General features: G+C 46.7%; 1 protein-coding gene and 1 non-coding gene across 2 annotated transcripts in view; one reads left to right on the top strand and one right to left on the bottom strand.

Annotated features, from left to right (window-relative positions):
- The window catches only part of RET (ret proto-oncogene), a 209,657-nt gene that overhangs the window by 93,915 nt on the left and 94,683 nt on the right, over positions 1–21,059 (bottom strand). The window contains exons 5-8 of the mRNA XM_060242607.1: positions 19,181–19,501; positions 16,639–16,880; positions 12,751–12,952; positions 6,700–6,899 (exon numbers count right to left, since the gene is read on the bottom strand). Coding sequence (XP_060098590.1) covers positions 6,700–6,899; positions 12,751–12,952; positions 16,639–16,880; positions 19,181–19,501 — 965 coding nt within the window. The remainder of the gene's footprint in view (positions 1–6,699; positions 6,900–12,750; positions 12,953–16,638; positions 16,881–19,180; positions 19,502–21,059) is intronic.
- On the top strand, positions 5,839–5,907 carry TRNAI-GAU (transfer RNA isoleucine (anticodon GAU)). Its single transcript has one exon. It is a non-coding gene; the product is annotated as a tRNA-Ile (tRNA).

The following is a 21,059-nucleotide window of genomic DNA, read 5'->3' as shown; positions in this document are numbered from 1 at the left end:
TGCCTTGAAAACCTGACAGGGTTGCCATAAGTCGATTTCAGCTTGAGTTTCGATAGCACTTCCCACCGTTGTCCGTATCGAGTTCATAGCTATGTGTTATTTGTATATCAAACAGCAACACACACATCCATACAAGCAGAGGTGGAATTCTAGCAGGAGCTCCATTGCATATTAGGCCACACACCCCTGATGTAGCCAATCCTCCCACAGCTTACAAGGCTCTTTTTTTGTAAGCTCTTGGAGGACTGGCTACATAAGGGGTGTGCGGCCTAATATGCAAAGGAGCTCCTGCTAGAATTCCACCCCTGCATACAAGTACAAAGAAAATGTCCTGACCCAGATGGTCCAGGCTAACCCAATCTTGTCAGATCTCAGAAGCTAAGTTTGCTCGGCTCTGGTGAGTACTTGGATGGGAGACCACCAAGGAAGTCCAGGGTTGCTACACAGGCAGGCAACGGCAAACCACCTGTTCCGCTTTGGTCTTGAAAACCAGATGGGATTGCCATAAACGGACTGTGACTTGATGGCTCTTTCCAATACCACAAAGGGAAAAAAAATACGTAGACAATGATGTCACATGCGCGGAAAGCAAGAGGTACAGTGCATTGATTGTATTTCTATTAAAAGTGAGCTATTGTTCCTGTCTTGTATGGATCAGTGTTTGCATAATAATGTCACAAACTCTCTGCAGCTCTTTCTTTTATGGCCTTTGGGTCCCATTATTTGAAAACCTTTTTCTCTGTACCCCCCTGTGTAATACCTATCTGCCAACTAACACCTCATGTGTCTGGCAGAATGAGCTCTAATCTGTGAAAGTTTACGCCAAAACAGTCTTTAGGGTGCCATATGATGATGATTATTATTATTTTGTTGAACAGACAGGAAAACACAATGGTGTAATACCTCAAGTGAGTCATATACATCGCTGTCTCTATTACCACACAAAATTACATACGCAGGAAAAAAAAATTGTCAGCTGTGAAATTCGCCTCAACTTTCCCTCATTAAAATCGCAGCTAATAATTGCATCCGAGCGACCATTTGTCCATGCTTCAGGGCCATTAAAGAGATAACCCTTACTTCTGAGCCACAAAAGGCTACTGCCAAGTGGCGTTCCTTTTGGTTCATTCGTTTTGGCTGTCAAAATGGAGAAATGGCACCAGGCCGAAGGTTAATTGCTTCCTCACACCCTCATATTTTCCTCACAAAGGCCATTCAGCCTTCACTTGGGTTCCATTTTGCGCTTCCGACAGCGCTGGCTAATCAGACCAAATTATGCCTCGCTCTTCAGGGAATGTGGAGGGCTGCCCTGTCTTCATGAGGCTTTTAGCAGAGTCTTGTGTTTTTGTTGTGTAGCCAGAGATTTATGGCCGTACCCTGGTTTAATTTAATGGGTTTCAGATGGTATTATGTCAGCAACCGCTTCAATGAGTTGATCATTCATAAGCTGCTTGGAGTGAGTGGTGAGATGGGATATAAAATGTGGGAAATAAAGAGGGATTTTGATGAAGGCACTTGTCATGACCTTCTACTGAGGTGGCTCTGGACTTGGAAGCCTCTGAGGAGCCAAAAACATGGCCTGATGGAGACAAGGGAACTCTGGGAGACCCAAGCAGTCCCTGGCCCATCGGCTCCAGAACTTGCTACTAAGGAGCCTACAGCTGCAGTTCTTCCACCAGAACTTCCCTCTGTCCCACCAAGTCCTGAGGCAACAAAGCACCAGTCTAGGAACTGGTCCACAAGCCACACCCCACACCCCGCCATCTACCTCCACCCAGCAGGAGGGGTGGAAGCAGAAGGCTCATGCTGAGATAGCCCAGCGAAGATGAAGGGCTAGGTTTTCAGCCCACCACCTAGCCCACAGGCCAGACTGTGGTCCCAGTGGAATTAACCCTTCGCAATAATCTTACCCCAGTCAAACCATTTGATTTATTATCCCTGTCCTTGCAGTGGGTAGTGGAAGATTCTGACTAGAACTAGTTGGTGCCTCAGCTGAGTAAACCTAAAAACCCTCCACAAAATTTAAGTCCACCAAATCTGTGTTGTCCAGCAATGAACCTCAGCTCTGGGGGGTGCCACAGAGATAGAACTAATTGTAATGGAAGAAACAGATGCAGTAGGTTTCCTCCAAGTTCATTCATTACTATGAATTCTCTGCGCACTTGCTCCAGCGGCACCCAAGTGGACTATTTTTGCCATGGCATTTGCTATGAATTCCATTACAAATTGCTTCAAATGAATTAACATCTAGCTTGTTGAAGGGTAAATGGAAAGCCTAATTGCTACCCTTCCCCTGCTCTTTGCACCTAGTATTAGGAAGGGAACATTTATTCTTGAAACTGACAGAAAACAGCCGATAATTAGTGTTGGCTGGGGTTTGTTGTGGAAGAAAACAAATGCAAGATCCCACATCTCTTCGTAATTTCTTCCCTTCAGTCCGAAAATTTCCACTGGACAGCAAATAAGCTAACTCAGGGCTGTCAAATTTCCAGCCCATGGGCTACACCCAGGTCTTCAATTGGTCCTGCGGCAATTTTCTCCCCCCTCACCTGTCCTCAGGGGTGGAATTCTAGCAGGAGCTCCTTTGCATATCAGGCCACTCCCCTTGATGTAGCCAATCCTCCAAGAGCTTACAAAAAAGAGCCTTGTAAGCTCTTGAAGGACTGGCTACATCAGGGGTGTGTGGCCTAATTTGCAAAGAAGCTCCAGCTAGAATTCCACCCCTGCCTGTCCTCACCTTTTGAGGTTTCTGAAGCCAACAATGTTCCCAGCTCCTTCTGCCTTGTCTTTGCTACTTCAGCTGGAAGCTTTTCTGGGCTTGCAAAGCTGCAAAGAAAATGCGGAATGGATTTTCCATTAAGGGCTCTGCACACAGATAGACTGGTCTATCTGGGCCCAGACGCCTTAATGGACAATCCATTCCATGTTTTCCTTGCAACTTTGTCTGTGCTGCAATGTATTTCAATGGAGTGGAGCCAAAGCAGTTTCACTTTTGCAGCATTTATGGCCAAATGAAACTCCTTGCAAATAGTTGATGCTTTGAGCCAGCTTGTGTCTGCTGGATGGACCTGAGAATTGGTGCCTAGTGAGTACAGGGGAACCCACAGCCAAAAAGCGATATTGCACTGGAGAGCCATTGTCAATCTGAATAGATTCAGAGTGGGGGGGAAAGCTTGTAATACATAGCCATTTCATGTTTTCCTAGACTTAGAGCATTTTATATTTTTAGTTTCTGCTGTGATCCTTGTGCTTTTTATTCGTGTTTTATTTTTTAAATTGCATTGTCAAGTTTCGCTATTTCCCCACCTTTTCTAAACAAACTCTCACAAGAGTTTTAAGCATATTCACTTTCCAATGTATGGCCGGTTGACGGTGTTGCTTTCTGGATTGGTCTCCTTGCAAATAAAGGGTTGATGCGCTGAGTCAGCTTGTCTCTGCCAAATGGACCTGAGAACTGGTGCCTAGTGAGTACTTCAACCTGGGAACCCACAGCCAAAGGGGGAATATCATACTGGAGAGCCACCGCCAATCTGAGCAGATGAGTGGGGGTGGGGGGAGAAGCCGGCAATGCCGAGCCATTTCATGTTTTCCTAGGCCAAGAGCATTTTATATTTTAAGTTCATATTTTTGGTTTCTTTTGTGATCCTTGTGTTTTTTCATGACGTTTTATTTTAAAAATTTCATTGCCAAATCCCACTATTCCCCCATCTTTCCCGTTTAAACAAAACAGCACAACGGTTTTAATCATAAAAAATCCATAATTGTGTTTATCTGTATCGTTTATAAAGTTTATACCTCCACTACCTGGCATTACATATTATGACATGTGTCGCTCTGCCCCACGAAGTCCCATTTGTGTCAAATCCAGCCCTCATAACAACTTAGTTTGACGCCCCTGATACCCACACACCAGGTACTGGTGGAAGTCTGGAAAAAAGCAACACCCTGAAGCAGGGTTCATTTTGTAGCAGGCGCTCCTTTGCGTATTAGGCCACACACCCCCGATGCAGCCAATCCTCCAAGAACTCACAGTAGGCCCCATAAGAAGAGCCCCGTAAGCTCTTGCAGGATTGACTATATCAGGGGTGTGTGGTCTAATACGCAAAAGAGCGCCTGCTACAAGAAGAGCCCTGCTCTGAAGAAGAAGAAGAAGACCGCAGATTTCTACCCTGCCCTTCTCTCTGAATCAGAGTCTCAGAGCGGCTCACAATCTCCTTTCCCTTCCTCCCCCACAACAGACACCCTGTGAGGTAGATGAAGATATTGGATTTATATCCCGCCCTCCACTCCGAAGAGTCTCAGAGCGGCTCACAATCTCCTTTCCCTTCCTCCCCCACAAGACACCCTGTGAGGTGGGTGGGGCCGAGAGGGCTCTCACAGCAGCTGCCCTTTCAAGGACAACCTCTGCCAGCCCTATGGCTGACCCGAGGCCATTCCAGCAGGTGCAAGTGGAAGAGTGGGAGATCAAACCCAGTTCTCCCAGATAAGAGTCCGCGCACTTCACCACTACGCCATACTGTTCTCTCCAGAGCGGTTCTCTCAGAGCTCTCTCAGCCCCATCTACCTCAAAGGGTATCTTTAGTTGCTAGAGGAAGAGAAGGAAATTGTAAACTGCTCTGAGACTCTGAATGAAGGGTGGGGTATAAATCCAACTCTTCTTCTTAAGCAGAATTCTAGTTCTATTCAATGAGGCTTACTCCCAGGATAGCGTTCTGTATCTGAAGAAATGTGCTTTCACGCAAAAGCTTATATCTTGAATGAAACTTTGTGGGTCTTAAAGGTGCCGCTTCAAACTGTGTTCTGCTCTTCAGACCAACATGGCTGCTCACCTGAAGACAGGATCGCACTGTTAGTCTTGTCTACTCCAACTGGAGGTGACTTCTCTAGAGTCTTTCGCATCAGTGCTACTGGATTCTTTTAGATGGAGATACTGTTGGGAATTAAACCTGGGGCCCTCGACATGCCAAGATGACCTGCCGCTGAGCCACAGCCCCTCCCCATTTCTGATGTAAACATCCTGAACATATTTATGGCACTATCCATTGACAATGTAGTTAAAACACTGCTAAGTCAGTCAGCAGCCTTGACCAACGAGTGCAAGGTAAGAGACAGCATGATTCAATACAGGACAGGCTGGTTGGCAGGGTCATAGCTCACCTTCCAGGTTGGTGAACCAGGGGTGGAATTCTAGCAGGAGCTCCTTTGCATATTAGGCCACACACCCCTGATGTAGCCAGTCCTCCAAGAGCTTACAAAAAAAGACCCTTGTAAGCTCTTGGAGGATTGGCTACATCAGGGGGCGTGGCCTGATATGCAAAGGAGCTTCCGCTAGAATTCCACCGCTGTGGTGAACCGCTGTGATGAATTTCCTTCTCTTCTAGTCATTTTGTGGGAGGAAAGACTCCCACAAAATGACTAGAGGAGAAGGAAATTCATCACAGCCCACAAAAACCAAAGAACTCACTCACCAAACCTTTGTGCTTTCAAAATGTTAATGTAGACGAGCTGTTATGTAAATTAAATTTTAAAAATACTTGCTAAGTTCAGAGGGTTTTATGCACTTTCTTGGTGGTCTCCCATCTAAGGACTTCCTGGGGCCAACACTACTTAGCGCCTGAGATCTGAGGAGATCAGGTTAGCCTGGGCCATCCAGGTCAGGGCAGGTGTCCAAAGCAAGCCAGGTGACTGCAGAAGCTTGTCTGGACTAAATGACCTTAGTGACAGCCAGCATGGTTGCCTAACAGGGAAGTCCCTGGCCCCATAGCCTCTGAGTGATGCACTGTCAATACGGGATCTGTGGAGGTGGGAACTGAAAAGGGTGGTGGCTCATAGGAGAGGGCGGTGGCTCAGTGGTAGAGCATCTGCTTGATAAGCAGAAGGTCCCAGGTTCAATCCCTGGCATCTCCAACTAAAAAGGGTCCAGGCAAATAGGCGTGAAAAACCTCAGCTTGAGACCCTGGAGAGCTGCTGCCAGTCTGAGTAGACAAGACTGTCTTTGATGGACCGAGGGTCTGATTCAGTAGAAGGCAGCTTCATATATCCATATATGACTGGCTTGACTACTGGCCAAATGGTTATCGTCTGTTGGCAGGGACGGTGGCTCTGTGGTAGAGCATCTGCTTGGTAAGCAGAAGGTCCCAGGTTCAATCCCCAGCATCTCCAACTCAAAAGGGTCCAGGCAAATAGGTGTGACAAACCTCAGCTTTGGACCCTGGAGAGCCACTGCCAATCTGAGCAGACAATATTGACTTTGATGGACAAAGAGTCTGATTCAGTATAAGGCAGCTTCACATGTATGTTCACATATCCTAGTGGCAGCTAAAGACATCTGGTTATCCGCCACAAGGAACAGGGTCTTTTTGGCTCTGGCACCTACTTGGTGGAATAAGCTCCCCACGGAGATCAGGGCCTTGTGGGTAATCTTGCAGTTCCGCAGGGCCTGCAAGATGGAGCTCTTCCACCAAAAAAGCTCTTGGAGGATTGGCTACATCGGGGGGGGGGGGGGTGGCCTAATATACAAAGGAGCTCCTGCTAGAATTCCACCCCTGGATCTATACATCCTTTGGCAGTTGAAAAGACAAGAAAAGAAGGCACCAAGTTTTGGAGGAGGATCATTGATACACAAATGTTTCCTGTACCATGACTCAACTCTGGAAGCTTCCCTTTCGATAGCAGAACGAACCAGTAAGCCACCCTTACTTGTGAAAAGTTGGCAGCATTTCTGTTCACGGTGAACTGGTACGTGAAATTTGGAAACTGGATCGTGACCGGGAGGATGGAGACGTTGAAGTGGAGCACCAGGGACTTGTCCGGCCCCTGGTATTCGGTGTCGTTGACGACGACGTCCAGCTGGAAGGAGCGGTTTTCGGTAATTGACACATTTTTATTTAACACCAGCTCTGAAAAAAAACAAAGAGAAACTCAAAATTCATTCACAGTAAGCGCAGCGGAGAACCAGGCTCTTTGAGGAGAGCGAAGAGGTGACGGAGAGAGACACCCAATGGACAGAGAAAGCAATACAAAGAAAGAATGGGAAATGCACATTAGCTGAGAAAGCCGCTAAACAACGAAACTCCAGCTACGGGGAGTCACAGCTGAGCTTGTGTGGCAAGGAGAGACAAAAATCTCTTTAATGGCTGGTAGTGATCGGGGGTGTCAAATTCATTTGTTATGAGGGTCGGATCTGACATAAATGAGACTTTGTTGGGCCGAGCCATGTCAGGCTGGGCCACGTGTGGACCTATTTAAGATTAGGTAGCAGAGTTATTAATTTTATAAAGGACACAAACTAACACAAAAATATATTTTAAGAAAAATTAAAACAAGTTTAAACCATTAGCGCTCATTGGTCTTAAAGATGCTTTCTTTGTATTTCTCCCATGGGATCCAAGGAAGTGGGCAAAGGAAGCTCTGGCTCTTTCCTTTCTTCTCTAGGGGACCGGGGGGAGCCTCAGCCAATAGAAGGAAAGCCCAGTAGCTCTGCTGTGCGATTGAGAGAGCCTGGCAACGCAAGCTCTCCCTCCACTCCTCCCCAAAGGAGGAGCTTCAGCCAATGGAGAAAATGGAGGTTTTGCTCTGTAGCTCCTGTGCAATTGAGCAAGCCTTGAAAAGCAAGCTGTTATGCAGAAGGAAGCAAGATATAACGAGAAGGAAGCAGGTGACAGCCAGTTGCTTGGGGGCCTGATAGGAGCCCTCTGGGGGTCAGATTTCCCAAACTGCATGCTTGACACTCCTGATCTAGACATTAAAGTTAAACATTAATATAACATAAGAACATTAAAGCAGTAGAAACAGTACAGAACAATTGACAGGGGCACAAAGCGAATCATAACAGGCTCCTGAATGACCAAGGAGATCTTTAAAAGCCTCTATAAAGAGGGCTATCTTAACTTAGCACCAAAAATATGGCAGATTAGGCACCAGGCCACAGCAGGGAGGTTGTTCCAAAGACAGGGGGCCACCACCAAAAAGGCCCTCCCCCTAGTTGCTACCTTCCAAGCTTCTTGAGATATTGGCACCCAGAGAAAGGGCCCAGAGGCTGTGTGGGGCCTGGATAGATTGAGGCTGGGAGAGGCATTCCAACAAGTATTGCGGTCCCAACCCATATAGGGCTTTGTAGGTCAAAACCAGCACTTTGAATAAGGACTGGAAACAAATGGTCTGTCAATGCTGGCAGGACGGAATCGGTCTTATGTGTTCAGATCTCTTGATCCCAGTTATTAATATGGCTGCCGCATTCTGCACCAGCTGCAGCTTCCGCACTGTCTTCAAGGGCAGCCCCATGTAGAGTGTGCTGCGGCAATCCAGTCTGGAGATTACCAGAGCACAGATTACTGAAACCAGGTTATCCGTGTCCAGATAAGGGCACAAGTGGGCCCCCAGCCAAAGCTGGTTTAAAGCCCTCTGAGCCATTGATGCCACCTGAGCCTCAAGTGATAGAGACAGATCAAGAATCACCCCTGAGCTACCAACCTGCTCCTTCAGGGGATGAGCGAAAAGAGACCAGCAAGGGATTCATATGGACTCACCAAAGAGAGAGAATCTCACCCCCATCCAGCTGGTCCTCCTTCCTCATGTTACCTCTTCCTTTCTCTCCCTTGAAGTCCCTCCCGTCTCCACATTCCCTGCTTCCTTCCCTCCCTAATTCAACACTTCCTGCTTTGTCTTTCTTTCATCCCTGCACTCTGACTTTAATCTCCTACCACCTCCATCTTACTTCTTTTGCCTTTCCTGACTCAGGTGTCAAAAGCAAACCTGCGTCTGCCATTTTCGATTATCTAGGCAGCCACTGTGTTATCCTAGCCACTGTATTGCCTAAGCAATCCAAAATAGAGAGCAAGATCTTGTGAGGAAATGGCATAAAATCTCACAATTTGAGAACTCATTCTTATTCAGTCATCTCCTTTATTTTTTAATAAGAATTTTCAACGCAGCTGGAGCTTCCTGCAGATTTAGTAGAAACTTTTCTTTATATATATGAGGAAGGGCAATGGCTAGGGTTGCGAATCCTCAGTTGGGGCAGGGATCTGAAGCTGCGCTTCTGTGGAGACAAGGATCTAAAGTGTGTTTCTTAAAGCTATAGAACAAAGTAGGAGTTCAGTAGCACCTTTAAGATCAACAAAGTTTTATTCAGAATGTAAACTTTCATATGCATGTATATCTCGGTCTGGAGACCAGGTCCTGTGAGAGGTCTGGAGATCAAGTCCTATGAGGAAAGGTTGAAGGAGCTGGGGATGTTTAGCCTGGAGAGGAGGTGGCTGAGAGGTGATAGGATCACCATCTTCAAGTACCTGAAGGGCTGTCATCTAGAGCAGCGTTTTCCATTTGCAGAGTTGCAACCACGTACTGGGCCATGGAAGCCTCAATGCTGGGTCGCAAGAAAAACCAAAGCTAGCCCCCCCCCCCCCCCCGCAGCAAAGCATGAGCTCTGCTCTGCTTCCTTCCTTTCCCATCTCTGTGTTGTGCAGAGAAAAGCTAGGCTTGAAGACTGACACAGGCTGCAAAGCCTGAGCTCCATTTTCCTTCCTTCCATCCCCCAATGCCTCTGTGTTTTAGAGATAAAAGCTAGGCTTGAAGACTGACACAGGCTGCAAAGCCTGAGCTCTGTTTTCCTTCCTTCCATCCCCCAACGTCTCTGTGTTGTGCAGAGAAAAACTAGGCATGAAGATCAACACATGCTGCAAAGCCTGAGCTCTGTTTTCCTTGGAGACCTCTATAGAAGAAAGAGACAGGCTTTCCTGTCTCCCGGCTCCACCTCCAAAGTCTCCTGGCTCCACCCCTGAATTTTAGGGGGCCACGAAGGAGAAGTGTAAAAATAAAAGGGCCATGGGGGGGGGGGAGTTTGGGAAACCCTGATCTAGAGTATTGCGTCGAATTGTTTTCTGTGGCCCCAGAAGGTAGGACCAGAACCAAAGGGTTGAAATTAAATCAAAAGAGTTTCCGTCTCAACATTAGGAAGAACTTCCTGGCCGTTAGAGCGGTTCCTCGGTGGAACAGGCTTCCTCAGGAGGTGGTGGGCTCTCCTTCCTTGGAGGTTTTTAAACAGAGGCTAGATGGCCATCTGACAGCAATGAAGATCCTGCGAATTTAAGGGGAGGTGTTTGTGAGTTTCCTGCATTGTGCAGGGGGTTGGACTAGATGACCCTGGAGGTACTCTTCCAACTCTATCATTCCACATCCTCTGGCAGCAAATACCACATTTTGATCGCTTTCTGTGTAAAGCAGTCTTTTCTTTTGTCTGTCCTGAGCCCACTGCCCATCAGCTTCATTAGATGCCCTTGAATTCTAGTATTTGGGCAGAAGCAGAAAAAAGTTCTCTTTGTCAGCTTCCTTCACCCCATGCATAACTATATAAACTTCTATCCTACCCCCCCTTAGCCGTCTCTTCTCTAAACTGAAAAGTCCCAGACTCTTCAGCATTTCCCCATAGCGAAGGTGATCCACCCCCCTAGCCATCTTAGTTGTTCTTGTTCAGTCTGTCGTTCTTGTTCGCTATAAAGTGCTGGTTATCACCTTTAAAGCCCTATATGGCCGGGGACCTGCCTACCTAAGGGACCGCCTCTCCCTATATGTTCCCCAGGGAGCACTGAGATCTAGCTCTCAGAACCTTCTAACAATCCCTGGGCCAAGAGAAGCTAGGTTGAAGGCTACTAGGGAGCAGGCCTTCTCGGTAATGGCCCCCCGTTGGTGGAACCACCTTCCAGAGATGGTGCGAGCCCTGCGGGACCTGAATCAATTCCGCAGGGCTTGCAAAACATTTCTTTTCCAGCTCGCTTTTGAGATAGAACCTGATTAACTTGACATGTGGCCACTCAGCCATCTTGTGGATATTATGTCTTATTGTATTTTAGCACCTAATTTATATATTTTATCTATTTTAAAACTTATTATGTAATTAATTATATTTAAGCTGTCTATATTGTTTTACTTGAATCATGGAAGCCCATGTCTGTGAGCCGCCCTGAGCCCGCCTTTGGCGGGGGAGGGCGGGATATAAAAATAAAGTTATTATTATTATTATTATTATTATTATTATTATTATTGTTCAGAGCCAGTCTGGTGTAGTGGTTAAGTGTGTGGACTCTTATCTGGGAGAACCGGGTTTGATTCCCCACTCCTCCACTTGCAGCTGCTGGAATGGCCTTGGGTCAGCCATAGCTCTGGCAGAGGTTGTCCTTGAAAGGGCAGCTGCTGTGAGAGCCCTCTCCAGCCCCACCCACCTCACAGGGTGTCTGTTGTGGGGGAGGAAGGGAAAGGAGATTGTGAGCCGCTCTGAGACTCTTTGGAGTGGAGGGCGGGATATAAATCCAATATCTTCATCTACCTCACACGGTGTCTGTTGTGGGGGAGGAAGGGAAAGGAGATTGTGAGCCACTCTGAGACTCTTCGGATTGGAGGGCGGGATATAAATCCAATATCTTCATCTACCTCAAAGGGTGTCTGTTGTGGGGGAGGAAGGGAAAGGAGATTGTGAGCCGCTCTGAGACTCTTCGGAGTGGAGGGCGGGATATAAATCCAATGTCTTCATCTACCTCACAGGGTGTCTGTTGTGGGGGAGGAAGGGAAAGGAGATTGTGAGCTGCTCTAAGACTCTTTGGAGTGGAGGATGGGATATAAATCCAATATCTTCATCTACCTCACAGGGTGCCTGTTGTGGGGGAGGAAGGTAAAGGAGATTGTGAGCCGCTCTGAGACTCTTCGGAGTGGAGGGCGGGATATAAATCCAATATCTTCATCTACCTCACAGGGTGTCTGTTGTGGGGGAGGAAGGGAAAGGAGATTGTGAGCCGCTCTGAGACTCTTCGGAGTGGAGGGCGGGATATAAAACCAATATCTTCATCTACCTCACAGGGGGTCTGTTGTGGGGGGGGGGGGAAGGTAAAGGAGATTGTGAGCCGCTCTGAGACTCTTCGGAATGGAGGGCGGAATATAAATCCAATATCTTCATCTACCTCACAGGGTGTCTGTTGTGGGGGAGGAAGGGAAAGGAGATTGTGAGCCGCTCTGAGACTCTTCGGAGTGGAGGGCGGGATATAAAACCAATATCTTCATCTACCTCACAGGGGGTCTGTTGTGGGGGGGGGGAGGTAAAGGAGATTGTGAGCCGCTCTGAGACTCTTCGGAATGGAGGGCGGAATATAAATCCAATATCTTCATCTACCTCACAGGGTGTCTGTTGTGGGGGAGGAAGGGAAAGGAGATTGTGAGCCGCTCTGAGACTCTTCGGAGTGGAGGGCGGGATATAAATCCAATATCTTCATCTACCTCACAGGGTGTCTGTTGTGGGGGAGGGAGATAAAGGAGATGGTGAGCCGCTCTGAGACTCTTTGGAGTGGAGGGCGGGATATAAATCCAATATCATCATCATCATCATCATCATCATCATCATCATCATCTTCTTCTTCTTCTTCTTCTTCTTCGTCTTCTTCTTCATTCCAGGTCGCCACCAGTTGAACAAGACACCTTTGATTTCTCTATAATGCCTATTATCAGCTGGGGGGGGGGGAAGGGAGGTTAGCACCACCTATAACCATTGGCAGCTCATTATTCTTATAGTGCTGAGGATAAGACCCTTCATCATTGTTTCAGTAGACATTCCTTCCCTCATTTATCACGTCTGAAACCATAATTAATTATCTCACCCCTCCTGCTAATGATTCAGAAGATTAACGAGGCAACTAAATGCAGCAGCGACTGCTTTTAAGCACCCCACTGTCATGCTTGTAAACAAAGGCCGCCTGCAAAACTTACTGTATTCGTGTTGCGTTCCTCTCACTTGGCTGCCATTGGGGCTAAAATAGATCTCATTGAACATATGCTCCACTCGAAACATTTCTTTTATCCATGGGTCTGATGTACTGATGGCGCCCGTGTATTTCTTCCTGCTGCTCTCCAGTGGGAAAATAGGGGTGGTATCGGCATCGTAGACCATCAGTGTTGCTACGACGGTGGCCTTTAAGAAAAGTAGCGAACAGGCAGGTGAGAACTGCTCGTTAGTACACCGTACATTGCCAGACTGGGATGTAAACATCCTATGGCAAAGAATTCAGATCAAAGTTGCTTGTATGCGGGGTAGATTTACAAAACTGCACAGAAGGGCCAGTTTGCGATCCCGCACTCGTGTGGTCTCACTGGGGCAATTTACTCATGAGTTGCTGAATTTCCAATTAACCAAAGGTTCAAGTTTCCCCTTTACTATGCAAATGACTTCTGAAAAGCTTGTCCAACAAATGGAGGGCCTGGGCTGCTTTCAGATCCTGGGAGCAGCCACGTTGTTCTGCCTGCTCACCCCGCCCCCATTCAGCCTTAAAGACACAGACACATCATCCAAACAGGAAGCCTTTGCAAGCTTTCTCCTAGCGTTCTGAAGGGGAAAGGCACATGCTAGCTGTGAGGGCGGAGCTTTCCTCCACGGGCCAGCCAACTGGGGGCGGGAAGGAGTCTGGGAAAGCGGAAGAACCCCCACTGGGAACTGGGGATTGGAAAGCCTAGAAGGATGACACATTGGTCTATGAACAAAGAGAACAAAGATATATACTATGCATATGCTAGATTCTAGTCCAACAGCACTTTAGAGACAGAAGAGATCTCAGGTGCTACCAGATTTGAATCTATCTGTTCTAGCGCAAACCCACACGGTTACCCTCTGAAATTATCTCCGTGGAGGGCATCGCGCATATGCCAACGCAAAACTTAATGTATTTATTTATTATTTTTTTTACTCTTCTGGTTTCTGTAGCAGCATAAACACAGTCGTGTATTTTTTTTGCAGCCCAGCTAGACCGATCTGGACATATCTCAGAAGCTCAGCAGGGTCAGCCCCTGGCCAGTATTTGGAGGGGAGACCACTCAGGAAGTCCAGGGTTGTAACGCAGGAGCAGAAAATGGCCAACCTCCTCTGAACACCTTTTGCCTTGAAAACCTCATGAGGTTGCCCAGAGGTCATTTCATAGAAAAAAGAGGTGCTTATTAGCATAGCTCATTTGCATATGCCCCACACCCCCGACATCACTGGAAGGTGTACTAAATTAGATCAGCTCAGCATCTACCTTAAAAGGCTTCTTGAATTATAATTGTCATCATAAAACCTTACTCCCATCATGCGTTTTAAATTACTTTCTTCTATGTGGCCACAGTGGCATGAGGAAGATTTCCGTCCGTCTGTTGTATATGTTTTGGTTATTTCCCCATTTTTGTGTGTGCGCAGAAAAAATAAGTTTGGCAAATCCTAAAGTTCAGCAAAATTCTCACAGGGGGTTTGAACAATGGAGCCCAGAAGCAATTTTTTTTTTTTGGGGGGGGGGAGGTTAAGAAAGAAAGAGCCCAATAAAATTTAGAGGTTCTGGATCTCTGCTCCGGTGAGCTCCTGCCCAAAATGAGGCCTGAGGTTGCCTAAATCAGCTGTGACTTTTTAAAAATAGATCTTATGGTCATAGCCTGAGAGATCCCCCCCCCTTTAGCATTCAGCCTCTTGAAATAGCCAGAAAAATCAAAAGCTTGTACACGACGGTGTGCTAATTTGTTTTGTCTGAATAAAAAACCTTACATGGATTTCAGTTTTGGGTTTTGAAAATACCAAGAACACATTTTGAAAATACCAAGAACACAAGAACTCTGCTTTTTTGTAGCAGGAACTCCTTTGCATATTAGGCCCCAAAGCCCTGATGTAGCCAGTCCTCCAAGAGCTTACAAGGCATTTATTACAGAGCCTACCGCAAGCTCTAGGAGGATTGGCTACATCAGGGGTGTGTGGCCTAATATGCAAAGGAGTTCCCGCTTAAAAAAAAACCCCCTGTACCTAACCCACCCAGTACAACGGCTGCTACTCAGCCTCCACTCATTTTAATCGGGATTTCACAGGGCTGCCACATAATCTGGATTTCTAGCTCTAGCCTCATGCTTTCCCTGGCTTATACCACAGTCCCAATTAACCTTAGGGGTCTGCGATGTCTGTTTCGCTGCTTGAATATTCAGTGATCCTTCTGTTTCAAATTCTAGATAAGCAAGCAAGGAAGAAAAGACGGGCCTGTAGGTGGCAGCAAACATCAAAATATTGCACACTCCTCTTAAGGGGGAACCTAATGGAGAAATCCCTACCAACGAAATGCATTTAGCCAGGTTGTGCATAAAAGAAGGCAGCATTTAAAACTTAAGTAAATAAAGAGAGCCTAAAGTCCCACTGAAAGAAATGGTGTGAATTGCGACACAGTTGCTGGAAATTTTAATGTAACTTTTATATGACAGAGCACTAGAACTCACTCATGTTTTAGAGGCCTCATTCTGTTTATGAATTGGTAGGCATCTTTGGATGGTAGTAAAAGACTACCATCCGTTGATATTGGTGAAGTTGTCTTCCCAAGAAGTTCCCCTGCGGTTATTGATCTTCTAATTGAAGAACCTCTGAGAATTTCCCGAGAGCCCATGGGATTCCTGGCACGGAGCCGGCAAACCAGAGAAACTGCCTACGCACCACGGGTCCTAACAATGTCGCTGAATGATCAACAATGTTTTTCCCACTCATAGTTTCTTAAGTTTTTTACCTGTGCTCTGGGTGGGTCCCTAAATTCAAATCCAGAAGGAGGCTCCAGAAATCTCATGAAACATATTTTACTCATTATAATCAGAGGTAGCCAAACTCTTTCACATGTATCGTGCGGCTCTCAAAGCCCCCACCCACCCCATCAGCTGGCTTGGAGAAGCATTTTTCTCTTTAAATCACTTCCCCAAGCCAAGGCAGCTGCCAACTTGGAGAAGGCATTTAAAGTTAAAGTCGCTTTCTTTCCACCTCTTCCTCCACATCAATTTCCTTCCTTTTCCTCCCTCTCTGCCTCGTGGCTCTCAAACATCTGGTATTTATTCTGTGTAGCTCTTACGTTAAGCAAGTCTGGCCATCTGTGTTCTAAACAATGTAACACTGTACATTACTGGCCCAGGGCTGAAAAAGGAGCACCCACTCAAGAAAATGTTTTCCCCGGATCTTTAAGCCCTACGGTGGGTTCCTGTCAGGTCTTCTAGCTGTGGGAACCTATCCGTCCACTCTGGTTAGCTTATGCTACAATAAAATTTGTTAGTCTTAACGGTGCTACTGGATTCTTTACTAAAATTCTCAAAAAGACATTTAAAAATTCACGAGGAATACCCAGATGTTTCTCCTTCATTTCCCTCTTGAGAGTTCTGGAACCTACTTTTCTAATAATAATGATGATGATAAGAACATAAGAACGTAAGAGAAGCCATGTTGGGTCAGGCCAATGGCCCATCCAGTCCAACACTCTGTGTCACATAAGAACATAAGAGAAGCCATGTTGGATCAGGCCAATGGCCCATCCAGTCCAACACTCTGCCACATAAGAGAAGCCCTGTTGGATCAGGCCAATGGCCCATCCAGTCCAACACTCTGTGTCACACAGTAGCCAAAAAACCCAGATGCCACCAGGAGGTCAATCAGTGACGCCAGGATACTAGAAGTCCTCACCCTGTTGCCCCTCCAAAGCACCAAGAATACAGAGCATCACTGCCCCAGACAGAGAGTTCCAACAATACGCTGTGGCTAATAGCCACTGATGGACCTCTGCTCCATATATTTATCCAACATTTACACTCTCATGAAACACTGCAGGGAAGAAGAAAAGCACAGACCTCTTTCCTGCTGAACTCCACAACCGCGTCTGCTGTGTTCGTGCCATCGGGAAGGAATGGGGGCATGTCGTCTTCATCCAACACAGTCACTAGGAGGGCCACCTCTTTGAAGGTCTCCTTGGAGCCCTCTCTCACGGTGCACTTGGCCAGCAGCTCATACTTCTCCCGCGTCTCCCGATCCAGAGACTGCGTCACCCGGATGCTCGTGGTGTTTTCATCATAACGAAATGGCAGAGATTCGTCTGAAAGAGAACAGCAGAAATCTATTTTTTCCCCATGAAACACGAACAGATAAACAGGAGCTGTGTATATTTTAATTGGAATAAAGGGGAGCCCTCCAACTGTGCACTAGAAGGCCAGGGTTTCTCGTTGGTATCCACAGGAATGGTGCCAAGATGCAGGCAGGACACCACATCCCCTAGAATCATAGAGTTGGAAGGGACCTCTAGGGTCATCTAGTCCAACCCTCTGCACGATGCAGGAAACTCACAAACACCTCCCCCTAAATTCACAGGATCTTCATTGCTGTCAGATGCCTCTGTTTAAAAACCTCCAAGGAAGGAGAGCCCACCACCCCCTGAGGAACCCTGTTCTGTTTGTGTTTGGCTCCCTCTGGTGCTCAATCTGATATTACACCACTTCATAAAACCTGCGGTTTAAATCTTCAAACAAGCTTCAAACCAGAGGAGATGGAAGAGATCTAAGATGACAAGGAAGGATCTGACATCTCTCTACATGAGAGATCTGAAAGGATCAAATTTACAAGATGGCCCGATTTCTTTAATTTTATTTAAACATAGGAACAGGATACCCAGGTTCTGATCAGAACTACAGCACTGGCAGTGCAGGGAAGGTAAACTTTTTTCTTAGCTCAGCCTTGAAGCATTTATTTATTTCTACGGTACACCCATTCTGTCAGCACAGCATTGATAATGGAAGTCACCTGGACTGGGAGCAAATGTTGAAACCATCCAAGTGTTGGGAGCGTGAAGCACAAGGGCATTAACTCTTTTGCTCCTGCATTCTCCCTATTAAAACGAGACCCACCCACCCTCTTTAGTTGAGGAACGCCATTGGCATACCATTGCCTTCCTCTGCTCTGTGCTGTAAACAAGAAAGCTAATTGCCAATAACCTACTGACACTTTCTCCCTTCTGTGTGAAATCTGGCAGGGAAGATCATTTGGGAGGGTAATATAACCCTTAAGCATTTTGCCCCAACTAGATAAGGGAAAGGGCAGAGACTGAAATGTGATTCCTATTGAGAACAGTGGGAAACAAAAATGAAATACGATGAGAAAGCTGACTGAACTAGACCTATCAGCATTGAACGTATTCCTCACACCTATATTTGTATGGCACTGCATTCCTTTTACTGCTGCACGAATGTTTGTTGCACATAACCGGAAGAGGGCAGAATATTTGAACGCAAGATCTGGGATAAACAAAAGTGTGAGAGGTAGGATGACTATCAAAACTGACTGCATTACACAGGCCTGAAGAGCCAGTTTGGTGTAGTGGTTAAGTGAGCGGACTCTTATCTGGGAGAACTGGGTTTGATTCCCCACTCCTCCACTTGCACCTGCTAGATTGGCCTTGGGTCAGCCATAGCTCTCGTAGAGGTTGTCCTTGAAAGGGCAGCTTCTGTCAGAGCTCTCTCAGCCCCACCTACCTCACAGGGTGTCTGTTATGGGGGAGGAAGATAAAGGAGATTGTGAGCCACTCTGACACTCTGAGATTCAGAGTGGAGGGCGGGATATAAATCCAATATGATCTTCTTCTAAAGGATGAACAAGCAACCTGGCTTATTGTTGGAAATCTTTTTTTATGAATATTGGAGGGGGAAATGTACATTGGTCTACTGCAGGGGTCCCTGATCTTCTGGAGTCTGCAAGCACTTATGGAATTCAGACAGAGGCTGGTGAGTATAGCCACAAAATGGCTTCCACAAAATGGCTACAGCAGGAGGTAGAGCCAGCCATAAAATGGCTGCCGCAACTTACCAACAATCACAAGGTAACAAGCCTTGTTTTGTGGTGGCAGCTGCTGCCAAAAAGCAGCGTTTCAAAAAACCCTCCTTCGAAAGGATTGGACCAGGGAGTCCAATTCTATGAGCCCCCAAAGAAGGTGCCCCATCCGTCATTGTTTCCAGCGGAGGGAAGGCCTTTCAAAGGAGTGCGGTCCCTTTAAACGTGATGGCCAGAACTCCCTTCAGAGTTCAATGATGCTTGTCACACCCTTGCTCCTGGCTCCACACCCAAAGTCTTCTGGCTCCACACCCAAAGTCTTCTGGCTCCACACCCAAAGTCCGCGGATATTTTTTGAATTGGGCTTGGCAACCCTTTAATTCTAAGAAGAATTTGCAACTAGGGCAAACTAACTAAATTTGTAACTAAAAGAAAAAACTGGACCGAAAGAGTAACAGTATCAACGACAGTAATATTAATAACCCAGGAGTGTTTAAAATTCACACTAAAATGAACCAGTGTTGTTACCTCATCCGTCGTTTGAGGAGTGCCCAGTGGCAACCTTTTTGGCTTTACCTGCTATCACCTTGTATGAAATGCTGACGTTGTGGCACGGCTGCTGTTGAGACGGCAGCTGGAGCTGGTGAAACAGTCCGGCCGGTTTGTTCTCCTTGATTTGGAAAGAGAGGTCCAGATCCACGAAACACAGCTGGCTGGGCGCCCCGGAATGGCAGGCTGGCACAGTGGCGTTAACGACAGAGAGCGTCACCCTGGCATGGGCCATCTTGGTGTAGTAATTAAAATGAGATGTGCTTTGGCATTCTTTTCCTTGGGACGGCTGGGATGAGAGAAAAACCAGGAACACCAGCTTCGACGTTGGCAGCCAGCTTCCTCCAACTGCAGGAACAGGGAGGGGGAAATTACAAAATAAGGTCCAGTGACTTCTGATTTTGACATTTCCCCCCATTGTGCCATCCGGAGAAGTCCGTTAATTGGTATAACTGGTATAAACCCACTTTTGAAACTCAACTGTTCCCAAGATCCAGTTTCCTTATACTACTACCTAGGCCTTGAATTCAGCAGGAGCTCACAGGAGCGCAGCTCCTGAACCTCTGATGGCCCCCCTCCTCTTCCCTCCCCACCTACCTTGTCCAATGAATAGTAGGTGCAGCTGCATAACAATCCCTGGATTAGGAGAGCAGGCAGCCACAAGGAGCTTTGCCACACTCCCAGCAGCCCTCATTAACCCCTGGAGAAGCCCACACCACCCTTTCTCCACTTCTTATGTGATTTTGGGTGGCAGGTGGCTTGCTGGCCTTTGGACGGGGTGGGGGGGTGGCCAAGGAGAGCCCCAGGTGAGCAAGGCCTGCTTGGCCTGGCTGGATCTCTAGCCAGCCCAAGCAGGCCTCGCTAGCCCAGGGCTCTCCTTTCTTGCAGCAGGTTGCTTTTGGCTGGGGGGGGCACATATGCTAATGAGCTCCACCACCTATATTTCTCCAAAACGACCCCTGCAACTACCTTACTACCTGCAGTTCTGCATAGGGACAAGGGTGGAATTCAGGGGTCATTTTGTAGAAAAAGAGGTGCCAGAGCTCATTAGCACAATTCATTTGCACAACTCACTTGCATCTGCCACACAACCCTGCATCACCAGAAGGTGGACTAAATTAGATCAGCTCAGCCTTGACCTTCAAAGGCTTCTTGAATTAGAACTGTCATAAAGAAAACCTTACCCCCATCATACTTTTAAAATTACTTTCTCCTATGTGGCCACTGTAGCATGATGAAGATTTCCATCCGTCTGCTTGGTATGTTTTGGTTATTTCTCCCTTTTTTGCGGGGGGAAATATTAGAAAATTTGTCATATCTTAGAGTTCAGCAAAATTCTCACAGGGGGTGGATCCCAGAAGCAAGATTTTTTTTTTTGGGGGGGGGGGGGAGAAAGAACGAGCACAATAAAATCTAGAGGCTCTGGATATCCGCTCCTGCCCAAAATGAGGCCTGGTGGAATTCAAGTCAAGGCTGACCTACATGGTTGTAATTGTCTTGTGGTCTCGTTTAAACTCTTTCTTGTGTTAGGTTAACAGAAAACAACAGAAATATATATATTAAAATGTGGTTTTGTGTGTGTCTCTTCTGACTTACGCTGCCGATATAAGAAGCATGCATGCGCTCTAAAGTTTATACCTTGAACAAAACTTTGTTGGTCTTAAGGGTGCCAATGGACTCAAACTTTGTTTTCCTGTGAATTAATATCCTCCCAATGCCCTCTCGTTAACAGACGTGTCCAGGTCTTGCAAACCGAGGGCCACTGTTTCCTTTAGGGAGCCAATCCATCTCATGTCGAATCCTCCTCTTTTCCCAGGCATTATTGTCTTCTTCAGTGACCCTTGCCATGTCTTAGTTTAATTTTAAAATTTTAATCTACCTATATATTCCAAGTAAAATAAAAATT

The sequence above is a fragment of the Heteronotia binoei genome, chromosome 6 (assembly GCF_032191835.1).
Source record: "Heteronotia binoei isolate CCM8104 ecotype False Entrance Well chromosome 6, APGP_CSIRO_Hbin_v1, whole genome shotgun sequence".
Classification (NCBI taxonomy): domain Eukaryota; kingdom Metazoa; phylum Chordata; class Lepidosauria; order Squamata; family Gekkonidae; genus Heteronotia; species Heteronotia binoei.
This window is presented reverse-complemented; position numbering and strand designations above follow the sequence as displayed.